Below are 13041 nucleotides of genomic sequence, written 5' to 3'. Positions count from 1 at the left end.
TCCCAAGGAAAATAAGTTCCTGTCAAAAACATTATTGTTCTGTCTTTCCACATGTGGCCATGAGACGCTGGAGTTTCAGAACATTCTCAGCCTGTGGAAATGCCAAATAATTTGTCTAAAATGGTAACATTTCTTTAGCTGTCCCTGTAATTAAGGAAGAGAAAGAAAGACAAGCATAAAGGCTTTTTATAAGTTGTCAAAAAAACCACTCCCTTCTTGCCAAGATTAATTTATGAAAACATGTCTATGACTTAGAAATAAGCCGAAGGAAATAGTTATTATTTTTTCTATTTATTTTTTCATAGACTGCAGCCACTATGTTGGCTAGATTTCAATGGGGTAATCATGATTTTCTTTACTGAAAAGCTCTCATTTTATTTGCATAAGTAAATTTTTGAGCTATCTTGTAATAGTGTCATTTGCTATTTGAAGGGATATTTTAGTGCAACACTGTATGCGTGCATGTGTAAATAAATCCTGATCCCAGAGTAGTCTGATAGCTGAGAACAGTGAAAAGAAAGGAAATCACTAGTAATAAAAGCTCAATTTTCAGTTACAAAAAAAGGTGAGAAAGCAAACAGGAAAATGCATTTTGATGGTGAGAGTGTATAAAATGAAATCAGAAGAATTAGGGATATTCTTAAGATTGAAAATGAGAACAAAGGGATCTCCAAAGCAGGATGTTATTATTTGTTGTGTGACAAGTACTTAGAATGAGTCAGTGATGAATAAATTGCTTAATTAGAACTGTGGTAGTTTCTGAATTTGAGTTTTTTCCTTCTTCTTTTTTTAATTTAGTGATAGAGTTTGAGCCTGAAGCTCTCTGTTAATCCCCAGTGTCGCTGTGGCAGCATCAGACAGGACTCACACGTTTGCCTGGTCGGTGTCAGTCACGCGTCACCACGAGACTGGCTGAGATCAGGGGACACTGGCAGACCAGGTGTGAAGTGCTGGAGTTGGCTCTGAGGGAGCCCTCAGGTGTGCCCTAAATCCTGAGGCTTACTTGGGGTTCCCCTGCCATGACCAGCCGAATCACCCAGGACCTTTTCCCAGGTGCTCCTGTAGGCAATGAACATGAAATAGGCCAAAACTTGCCATTAATACCAAATCAATGCACCTGCTGAACTCTACTGCACAAAGCCAGCTTTAGGCTGAGATATACATGAGGTGTCTAAAAGTAGGTGAAAAAGGAAAAGGTAGGCTACACATGCAACATTTGATAATGCAAAGCTTTCACCTAGTTTCTTTGATTTCTATGCAGTTTAGTCAGTGGCAGCATAGTAGAACTACTGGCATCTGATAGTTGTTACCAAAATGTTGCCAGGCTTAAAAAAAAAGTTAGTATTGGACAGGAATGAAAAGCTGAATTTTTTGTCTCTCATTATACTGGCTTTTTGTGGTGTGGTTCCTTCAACCACAGCAGAATGACTCCTGATTTACAGCAGAGATCAGGGAAAGACGAGACATCTCTATGTAATGGTATGGTGCAGAGCTCAGGTGTCTTGCTGTACTGGAATCTCTGAGAATTAATATGCTTTAAAGGAAACTAGATGACTACCTGCAATTACTCTTAAATGTAATTATTTTATGTTTGGCTATACGCAATTTGAGACAAAAGAAGAACAAAAAAGATACTTCTGAATACCTTCTGCCTGTGTCATTAAGAAAGTATATGTGAGATAGATAGATGATAGAAAGATAGATACACAGACAGATATGTATTCAAGCATACCAGCCTTGCTAGACAGGTGTGCAGACTCTTCATGGCTGAGTTTCCTTGTGGTATGGTATTGAATAACATAGTGCTCATCTGCCTGCTGAATTCCATGTTGTGCCGTGCAGGGTCAGCAACAGCACTGTGTGAGTAGGAAGCGTGCTGGTGAATCTCTTGTTCTCGGACCTGTTTGTCTGCAAGGGCTGGAGGACATTAAATCTTTGGTTCCTATGCTGCTTGTAAAGCTGAAATGTCCTTCTTTGGTACCAAATTATGACAGTGTTCTAGGCACAAAACCAAGCAAGTAGGTGAAGATCTGCCATTTTCAATCTCGATAAAGCAAAATGTCCTGTTGCAAGAAGAAAGGAAATATGGAAGAAGCTTCACTCCTCTTGCCTACTCACTTCTTGGATGAGGAGAAAGAAACCATGCACACAACTGTTGTGTATTTTTTTTCTAAAAAGTTCTTTCTAATACATTCAGTGGTCAGAAAGCAGGGTGACAGTGACAGGGCGGGACAGGTAGTGTATCGCAAAGGCAAGCACCCTGCCATCCTGCCATGAACTTCCTGTGGCTCAGTGGGCAAAAGGGGCTGCAGGAATTGCCTGGTAGGCAATGGAAGAGGACATTGGCGAGGCGTGCTGGATAGGTGTGCTTGACAAACACAGTGCCAACATCGAGCAATGCCGTGTGGTGCAAAGCGGCAGTTTTGGAGCGGTTCAGGAGAGAGTTCCTCTGTGAAGCAATGTGCTCTCCTGTACAGTGGGCTGCTGTGACAGATAGTCAGGGGCTCAAATGTGGGACATTATGTACACCATAGCATAACCAGCGTTAAAACCTGCTGTGGAGAGCAGAAAGTGTCTTTCTGCTAAATCTTTAAAGATTTAGAATGTCTTTGTGCTTCTCAGGTAATAAAACTCAGTATAATCTTTAATTGTTAAGGTAGATTGTAATGGGCAGTACCTAACTGCACTGTTCCAGCCTTGACAGAGGAGAGAAAACCATCAGGTACCCTGCAATGAGTAGAGGGTTTGTTTGGGGTTTTTTGTTTGTTTGTTTGTTTTTTCCCACTCACCCAGCTATGCTACTATACTGAAAGAAGTGTAGAAAAATAGTTCATGAAGGGCTACTGTATTTTAAATAATGTAAAACTTCCAGGGGGATTTTGCATTTTGTGAAAAGATTTTCTGTTGATTTTGCTATTGCCACTCCTTAGATGTGTGCTGGGCATATGCAGTTGCTGTTCTATACGTGTATTCAGTGTGTCTGTGTTTGTTCTCAACTGGGCATCTTCATTGCTACAGCACTGAAGGAAGTGGTACAATTCTACCAGCAAACCTACTCTTATTATTTGATGCTTCCCTCAAGTTGTTTCCAGTGATTTAAAAAACAAGTGTTTATATATTTGCCATCTCTGATATTTCAGGTCTTTGCTATTTTCATCCACTCACATGCCAGGGTTTGGCTGAAACCAAAGTGAACTTTCTTCAGCTGCTGGAGAGATAACATGTTTCCTTTTGCTCTGCTCACTTTCTCCATCTATCACAGTCATCTAGATATTTATGTAGAGGAAGACTTATATAAAATTAAATAATTAATTGTGTATTTTGAAACAACCTTTCTGCTTCATCCCTGTTCATTGTTTATTTTGTGGGGGTTTTTGGCTTCTAATATAAAAAGGCTCTTTGGCTCTTCTGGTGCTTTTGTAGTAAAAAAATTAAAAATCGCAGTTAATGGTGACTTTCCTTCAACTTTTTCTTCACCACTCATAAGTTTTATTTCAAGGAGTCCTCAATTCAGAGACAGCATTTTATATTTTAGTCCATGTGATTTGGACAATTGATTTTAAAATCTTTTAATGTTTTAGCATTTGCCATGTCCTTTGTCATGGAATTTTGTAGCTAGATCTATACTTTCTACGAATAAAAATCTCAGTTTTGAACCCTATTGGGTCCCTGTCACTCCGAATGCCCACAAACGACTTGGAAGAAGCAATGAACAATTGTTTCATGCTTACTTATCTTCTTATTGTCATTCATGATTTTATAGACCTTTATGATGTTCTTTCTCAGCTCTAAGGCTACTCGTCTGTTTAGTCTTGGTATAGAAACCCTTCCCTAGTTTTGATCAGCACTCTTGCAGCACTCTTCTAAACAGTTTCTCACTCTGCTATATCCTTTCTGAAAGGAACACACCAGAAGTTTGTGTATTATTAGAATTCTATCTCTTTAGTGGTATGATGATAATTGTCTGCGTTTTCTCTATTCTGTTTCTAGAAAATCTGAACATTCCATTTATTTTTTCTGAGTGTGGCAGATTGCTGAATGAAATGTTTCCCTTTGGATTTCAGAGGAGTATGTAAGCGATGTGTCTTCTCTCTCTGCAGCTGCCGATGGGATGGTGTGTAATGAGCTGTGCTCAAGCGATGGCTGTTGGGGGCCGGGGCCAGACCAGTGTCTCTCCTGCAAGCACTTCATCAGGGGAAGGACCTGCATTGACTCTTGTAACCTGTATGATGGGTAAGATACTTCCCTTGCACTTCTCCCTCAAGTTGCTGACTACATTGTTCAGGACTTTCATGAGTAAGTTATTTTGGTTTTACATTAATCAGTGGCTGTTCCATTGCCAATATTACTGATTTTGAGTAAAATATATTGTGGGGTAGGTTTTAAGTATTTCCAAATCTGAACGTGTGTAGAAGGCTTTACCTAGTATTCTGCTGACTAAAATTGTCATGCAACATCAAGTTTGCACTTTTTGCATTCCTTATGACCTGGACAGTTTGGTTTAGGTGAAGACTAACCCACCATTTAGCCCTACTTGAATATTGACACTCTTATTCAGAAACATATACAGTTAAGTCCTTTCAGATTAATTAGATATAGGCATGTGATAAAGAGTAAGGAACCCAAAGTAGAAAAACTGTCTCTCTTTTTTTTTTCATAATGCACTGTATATGTGTACACACACATAAATAATAAAAGCAACATAAATTCTTTCCCCCTGCCCTTATCCCATTTGTGCATGTGCATGGGAGGATGGGTGAAGGGAATACCTACATACAGCACAGCCAGGGTGGCTGGATCAGACTTATGACAGAAAAATAGAGCTTGTATTAGCTGCAGCAGAAAAAAAAATCACTGTTAGGCCATGGAGGCAAGCAGGTGGAACTTCCCTTCCTATGTAACAGTATAGCAAAGTCCCTGGCATCTCTTTTAAAGTCAGGACAAAATAAAATCTCAATAATTTTAACAACCTTTTTCAGCTCAAACTGCTAATTGAAAATAAGATCACTGTATAGTTTTGGTTTGTTGTTTGGTTTTTTTTTTTTTTTCCTCTTTTCTTGCCTTGGATGCCAGCTCATGTAACTGTTATGGCAAGAGTATTGAATGGACTCCCATGTATGTGTGAAAATATCCTAAACTCTTCTATCTGTACAATGCATGCAAAAAAATAAATCTTGTCAGAGTGCAGTTTTAAATGCTCGATAGCCCATCTCCTCCTCCCCCTCTTCCCCCTGCCCCCTCAAAACAACACCAAAGCCAAACAAGCAACCTGCCACAAAAACCAACCAAACAAAAAAGCCCACAAAACAAACAAGCAAACAAAACCACACAACCACTAAAGCGGTAGAGTTGCAGACCACTGTTGTGTTTTCATATGCACTGGATTATGTTGGACCACATTTGGTGGCTGGTTTGCCATGAAGCCTATTGCAATAAGATCACATGGAGGCTTCTATGACCAGCCCTCAAATTGGGATTTTCTGATCTGTGTTCATCAGTGAGTGATATTTACACTTTCCACAGGCTCAGTTCCTTCCTACCTATATGAAGTAATTTGTGACCTGGGCTTGAGGAGATTTTCATTTGTTTTTTTGAGAGGGCTGCATGTTCATCTCACACAGCAGCAGCAGTGCTTCAGGGTAGGGTCAGATGTATTTTACTTCTATTTTAGTCGTCAACACCAAAGCTCTGTCTCCAAAGCCAGAGGGGAGTGAGCTCACTTGTCATGCTCAGGTGAGGTTTTCCTCAGCTGTGTTGTTGCAATAGATCCTAGTGGCTGTAGAGGAGCAGAGGGAGAACACGAATTAACTAAGCACTGAGGCTTTCACCTGAATATTACTAGAGTTCATTAACGTGAGTGTACAGCATATGTTTAACTGTTTAATGCAAATGTTTTTACTAGCTAATGCAACAAGATAGGATCCATCTTGTGTCCAGTCTGAGCTAGTTACACAGGTTCTCTCTGTGGTTAGTGGGGAAGAAGTGACCTGTTCAGATGTTAATTCATCTCAGCCCTAGAGGAGGGTGACATGAATTGTGTGGAGAAGGAGCTGGAGGGGGTTTTGTGAGTGGAAGCCGAAATGAAATATCTTGATAGCAGAAATTCCACCTACTATCACCACTTTTTTCTCCCTTATAAGTGGTTAATAAAAAACAAAACAAAACACTTGGGCGATAGTTTCTTGTAAATACAGAAAATAAATGAGCAAAGGGATTTGTTTTGACATTTTATAGATTCAAACCAGAGTCTAGGATTGTTGTTGATGAAAAAGTTATGAGCCTTTTGGAGAATGGACTTCAAAGAAGGACCATGCACAGAGACTTAACTAAACAAGAACAGCACTGTGATCAATGCTCTTTCTAATCCTTTCCCACCTCATAGGGAAATCTCACGTGTAACAAGTGGCTTCCTAATTCTGAGCCATGAGGCACAACTCATACATAAAAATCCATAGGTAAAAACCTAGAAATGAACTGCTTTGTCCTGTTAATGAGGTCGTTGTTTCTTAAGAAGAATGGAGGAAAAACACTTTAGTTTTGTACTGGTAAACAAGATGGTTTCTGCTTCACTTGCCTGTGAAGAGGTTGCTGATGGGGCCTGAGTTTCAGCTGGTGTAAAGCAGCATAATGTTGTTAACAGAATTGATCTCAGCTGGCACAGTCTGTTGGCCTTAGTGAAGCTGAAATCATTTCCACCTGGTGGAGAGTCAGCCATTGTATCTCTGTTTCGGTCTCTCTCTTGCTTTCTTGTAAGCTGCCTGCAATATATTTTCCTAGGGAATTTCGAGAATTTGCAAATGGTTCCGTTTGTGTGGAGTGTGATCCCCAGTGTGAAAAGATGGAAGAAAATATGATCACGTGCTATGGGCCGGTAAGAACACAATTCAGTATATTATGGGCTATCTTGTTAAAGTGTGCTAAAGCATAAGCATTTTTTGCTTGTAGAGTTTGGAGTAGCAGTTGAAAGTTAGTGTTAACAAAAGCAAAAATTACAGATATTTTGCACAAAAGAAAATAATTCTGCTCTTGTTAAATGGTGCTGGGAATAAACTTTCTTGGATAAGCTTCCTTAAGAAAATGGTTTAAAAAAGTGAAGTGTCCTTTTCTTTCCTGAGTTGTCTTAATGCCGTAGTGGTACTGATGCACAAAGTTTTTAAACGGCAGGTAACATTCAGTTGTGATTTGTGTGCCCTCTTTTATCGCTGTTTTCATTCTTTATGCTCAGTTCTGTACTGTTCCACTACTTCAGTTTCTTTTTCTACCCCCTCCTGCAAAAAAAACGTGTGGGAATTTTTCTCAGTCTCTCAGCAAGCTTGAGCAATATGTTGGTTGGTTGTTTTACTTTAGGTTTGCCTTTTAGGATTTTTTGTTAGAGATTTTTTTTCATGCATTGTAAATGCATATTAAGTGGAGCTATCCGCTTTATAATGGTCAATGAGTCTTCTGTCAAAGGTTATTGCTCTGTTATGAGATAGAAGTTGCCTCTTTCTTTTGGTCTTTTGTATATCACCAAGATTAAAAGTCACAATTATCCTGGGCTATTGTTGTATTTTAGGCTCTTCATCACTGAGAAAATTTAACCCGTAAGTTTTCTTCTTGTTTCTGTGAATTACCAATTGAATGAAAAAAAAGGGCACTACCCTGACGATCATTCTCATTTTCATGTTTCTTGCAATGTTATGTTTTATGCAATACAACCATCAAGTAAGAAACTAATGTTTCAAGTGTTCAGCCCCTGAGGGAAATTTGCATTTGTAGCAGAGCTCATGGACACAAAATCCTGGACATCACACCTGGTTATACACTGGCTTATCATCACAGCTTTAAAATTTTACTTTTACATTGTTGAGGAGCCTTGGTTTATAGTTCTTAACAGTCTAATCTGCATATGTATTAAGAAGTAGACTTTGTAGGTCTTTGGTATTGTATGTCCCCATACCATAGACAGAACACAGTGCGGAAAGTGATTCTGGAGTGCAGAGGCAGGGGATCCCACTGAAAGGCCATTGCAGTTGGTTTTCAGATGTGGTTCAGAAGTGAACAGCATTGCAGGAAGTTTCTCAGGGTTAAAGTGGGCATGAAGTGCATTGTGTTAAGCACATCAATAATACTGAGAAACTTATTTAGAAGCTGGAAATCAGTCTTGCGCTCTACAGAATAAGTTTATGGCTAAAAGCACCAGGATTTCTTAACAGAGACTGCAACCGTGCAGCTAACTCATTGTTTGTTAGGAGATAAATGCTACTGCAGTTATTGCTGAGTGTGCCATTGTGTCAGGACCTGCAGCAGGAAAAGCCAGAGTAACCTGAGCACACTGTGTTTCTTTCTACCACATTTTCCAGGGTCCTGACCACTGCACAAAGTGTTTCCATTTTAAGGATGGTCCAAATTGTGTGGAAAAATGTCCTGATGGCTTACAGGGGGCCAACAGCTTCATCTTCAAATATGCTGATGAGGATCGTGAGTGCCATCCATGTCATCCGAACTGCACCCAAGGGTGAGTGCAAAATCTGTGAAGTGAGCCGTTCTATTAACTGTTTATAGCATATTGTGATTTAGCTGCAAGTTCAGCTTGGTAAAGCATTTATCCCATGCCTGAAAACAAAGTGTGTGCAGCAGTAAATATAACTCTTGATTTCCAGGTTTCTCATCGCATTCAGGTTCCAGTCATGAATGTCCAGCAGCCTATCAGAATAAAAGCTTACACGTCTTTTGAAAAGCATGGAGAACAACTTTTCACAGTATTGCCCTTTTCTTCTAGCTAGCACTGGTTTGTAGCAAATGCTGCCATGGACACTTATGTAAGTGTAGGCCTGTACAATTACTATATTTTTAGTATTTACATTTTGACAGGATTTTCAGCTCTGCTTATTGGTGTTGACAAACTTTTCCTGGCAACGTTACTGCAAGACAAAAGTGTTATTGCTGTCTTTCTTTTAGAGGGCCTGATGCAAAGGGTATGTCTGAAACTGGACTCTGTACAGGAGTCTGAACATCAGTTTCTCAAGATCTGTCAAGTGCCCAAAATCACTTGTTACGTTTGGAAATACGCAGCCCATGTATCCGAGCTGGAATCAAGAATCTGTGCAACTAAATGGTAGTAGTCATGTACCCAGCTGTTGTTCCGCATGGGCCATGTAAGTTATAAATGTCTTTTCAATGAGTCGGATGGTGGTGTCCAGCATACAAAGAAAGGGAGAGGCAGCCAGGGGAAAAAAGAGAAAATTTTAGCCAGTGAAATAATCTCCGACAAGAGGCTCTTATTGTTTAGAAGCTAAAATTAAACCAGTAAATTATTCAATGTAATCTTGATGTCAACAGCTGTTGCCATTCAAAATGAGACCTTTTGCTGGTTTTGCAAATCTAATTACAATAGAACCATTAGGGAAATGAAAGTGAGATCGCAAAGACACAACCAGGATCTGTTACAGATTTGTCTTCCCCTTAGACCCTTTAAATCAGTTATGCAATAAGAAAAATGCTGCTACTATGGAAGAAGAGTGTAAGAAGAAACAAAATGAAAAGATGAGCTCACTTTAGGAGCTCTGGTCCTGGCTTTAAGAGATGTTGGAAGTGCCAGTTCTGATGGAATCTGACAAGCCCAGATGATAGATTTACTGTCCGCCCTGCAATAAGAAGTACCCTGGAGAAATGACCAAGTACCACTAGTAAAAGGGCCAAAGGTCTCGTCTAGCTTACAGTTGTAAAGGTGTGGTTATTTCCCAGAGGAGGAGCCATCTCTTTGCCATGAGGCAAATACTATTCCTCGCAGAAGTCCTCATACACTTATTAAAGGGTAATATGTCTACTTTTAGGTATTTTGTCACCCCTCATGAAAACAACACCCTAACACCCCTCAAATCTGGGTATGCATGGGTATTCTTTTCCAGTGTTTCTAAAGACTTTCTGGCATGTGATTATGTTAATTAAACTATTAATGACTGCCGCAGATGTTTGGGGATTATGGGTTGTCCATCTTCTTGCCAGCATTATTAGGGGCTGAATATGCTCACAGAGAGAAGGGAAAGCAGTTACTCTCTCTCCTTTTATCCTTCTGTACTGAATTTTCTTGTTTCATACCATTCCTTTATAAATTAATATTTAAATTCCCCTCATTCAGGATTCTTCAGTGAAATAGGTTGTGGAGGGAACATATCTTGATATTTAGCTCATGACTAAATGGTACAGAGACACCATAATTCTACTTTATCTAGCATGTCTGTTCTCCTCTCTGTCAGATCAATTGCTGGAATAAAACTGATGTCCTCGCAGTACAGCTTGGATACTCGTCAGAAAGGGTTGAGCTGCTGCAGAGCCATGCTCCCAGTGTGGTATTATCTCATTCCTGCAGTGCTGCGCTCTTTGAATCAGAGTCCTTCCTAAAATGGGCTGTTCTCATACGTCATTTCTAGTCATCCCCACCTGTTGCTGTCACCAAGGAAGACATCTGTCCCACCTCTATGTTTCCTGTGAGCATTTTGCCACAGTTTCATTATGGCACTCGCAGATGATTGCTTTACAGTCTACAGCATGAGATTTGATAACACCATTCTCCTCCCTTGTTCAAGTATAATGACTGCTTCTGTTAATAAGTGTGTAATATTCCAGCCCTATTAATGATCTTACGTTGACTAAGAACTATTAAGGAGTGACTTCCTTGGATGCAACAACTGTGCTCTTGGCCTTGCACAATAAACACCAGCTACTTGAAGCCAGTTTGGAGCAGATTTGAGGTGTGGGGGGCAGCTATCCCATTTAATTCAAGAGAGTCAGAAAGCATTTGGCACCTCTTCTTGCAGAGCTAGCCAAAATGGGACACTTTCACAGAAATAAAATACTAATTGTATAATAGCATTTGACAGTCTGCTTCCTCGCTGCGCATGATAAAAATGTGAGATCTCACCGGACACCACTGCTTATCATAGAAGGCATTTTCTCATGCAACTTTTTGAAGGAAATGTGTTACTCTTCACCAAAACTTCATTATTTTTCTAAGCCAAGTTCAGAAAAGTCATGGGAGCCGTATCAATACATGTGTGGTCCAGAGGCATTTGAAGGTAGTAGGACCGTCTTACCCTTAAAATTTACTTATCTTTTTTGGAAGACATTATGAATTCAAGACAAAACAATAGTACAAATTCAACAGCAGAAAACTGTGAATAAGAAAGTGTTACTATTTCATTGTTGCAAAATTTCTTCCTACCCCCTGCTCCAGTTAGGTTTTCTTACTGCCACCATCACTATCTACCTTCTGTTAGCTGAGTAACCCCCTGGTTTTGAGTTTTCTGGCTTTATCCATAGCAATAGTTGGATGACCAGATCATCATCACAACTAAGGGTTTATCCTCTCCAGGGCTAATCCATTTATGCCATTGTATAATCAGTTTTGTTTGTCTCCTATGACAGACTTTTTTAGAATTCTTTTGACTAGAAATGGTTTGGCTACTCCACATCTGTGAACAGTTAAGATTCCACCTTTCTGTCTTAAGGAAGAGTGATGACAGCCAATATTTGCGACAGGGAAAAAGGATTGTTTCAGGAAAAAAACAGTTGTTAGACCAATTTTCAAAACTTTTTTAACTCATCGTTTCTTTTCAGAGGATGATTATCTGTAAAGCTTGGTTGAGCTCCAAGTATAATTTTTTGTATGAGCTGTATTGGGCTGTTGTAAGGTACTGAATATATAATGAATAAATTGGCATGTATCAGTTAACCAGGTCATTTTACAGAGAAAACTTGGAAATGAAGACACCGGCCAGACTCAAAGCAGAAGGAGCCCTGAGCGTGAATGGAGTACCAGTGTATGATTGTGTCACGCTTGTACTTACACATGTCAAAAAGCCTGAAAACAAGAAAGTCATTTCCAGAGGAAAAATAACCGATGACTTGGTGGTGCAAATCAGCTTGTTAATAAATATTGCTGTTACTCACACAGTATTATACTTTACTGCATGTAACCAGGACAGCCAGAGAGGAGGAGGCAGTTCAACATGGCTAGGAGTAATGGAAATTACACCTGGACAGAGTTTTCCATTTGGGGCTGGGCATTCCACTGAAGAAGATCACAGGTTTAAATAAAAATCAATGGTATTTCAACTTGGAGTGGGTGAGGTCCAAACAGCTCCCTCTTCTTGGATTCTAGTCCTATTCTCCAGAAGTCTGAGAGAATAAATGTACAGACGTGAAAGGGCTCCAAGACCAATAGGCTCTCTTTGTTAGTTTGCCAGGTATCTGAACTAGTAATGGGCTCTCAGACCTCTCATTTGACGATGGCCTTCTTTTTATTTATAGCGAGAGTCTGAGCTCAGCTTCTCTTGACATGCCAGGAAATGGAAGAGCTGAAAAATCTTTTTTTAGTCTCCTTCATTGCTGATCTGGTTTTCTGTAAATTGCTGGAAATGTCTTGAAAGGAAGAGATGTTGGATATGTTTAAGACTGGCTAGAATTCAGGTAGTCCTGACTGCTGAAGTCCTGAAGCCCAGAACAGCTGAATTTCAAAAAACACCATCTAGAGTTCTAAGTTTTTGAACTGTGTTTAAATCTATCCTTTTTGCTTCATGCATTATCTGGCCACCTGGGTATATAATGAATCCTTTTTATGTCTGCCCATTTGCCGAATAAAATGACTATTGAGGAAATCCTTACAATTTCTGTTTGCATGTCGCAGTTTATTTTTGTAAAAATAGAAATTCAAGTAAACAAACAAGAGGTAAGGTTCACTATAGTTTTTTTCTCCCTGATGGGCAGGTAGGAGAAAATTGAATTCACTGAATTTATTTTATAATGGCAGAGTGATAGCTAATTTGAATGCAGCAACAGCTGATGAGTGGCAAGTGATGGTGAAGTGGGAATAAGATCTCATGGGAGCATTTTTGAACTTCAGATTTCAGACATGCATATCCCTCCATCAAAACCAAACTGAAAGCAGAAGACTTTTAAGATATGATCTCCTGACTATTTTTTTTAACTTTAAAACACCTCAACAGAGGCGAGTTTCAGTCTACTGATGTGTCAGATCACCTGCTCCTGTAGTAGACATAC

General features: G+C 39.6%; 1 protein-coding gene across 4 annotated transcripts in view; it reads left to right on the top strand.

Moving 5' to 3' along the window:
- Positions 1-13041, top strand: part of ERBB4 (erb-b2 receptor tyrosine kinase 4) — a 626958-nt gene that overhangs the window by 468387 nt on the left and 145530 nt on the right. For all 4 annotated transcript variants that reach the window (XM_065069063.1, XM_065069064.1, XM_065069066.1 and 1 more), the window contains exons 13-15: positions 4101-4233; positions 6778-6871; positions 8343-8497. In XM_065069063.1, coding sequence (XP_064925135.1) covers positions 4101-4233; positions 6778-6871; positions 8343-8497 — 382 coding nt within the window. The remainder of the gene's footprint in view (positions 1-4100; positions 4234-6777; positions 6872-8342; positions 8498-13041) is intronic.

Source organism: Columba livia, chromosome 7 (assembly GCF_036013475.1).
Source record: "Columba livia isolate bColLiv1 breed racing homer chromosome 7, bColLiv1.pat.W.v2, whole genome shotgun sequence".
In the NCBI taxonomy this organism is placed as follows: Eukaryota; Metazoa; Chordata; class Aves; order Columbiformes; family Columbidae; genus Columba; species Columba livia.
This window is presented reverse-complemented; position numbering and strand designations above follow the sequence as displayed.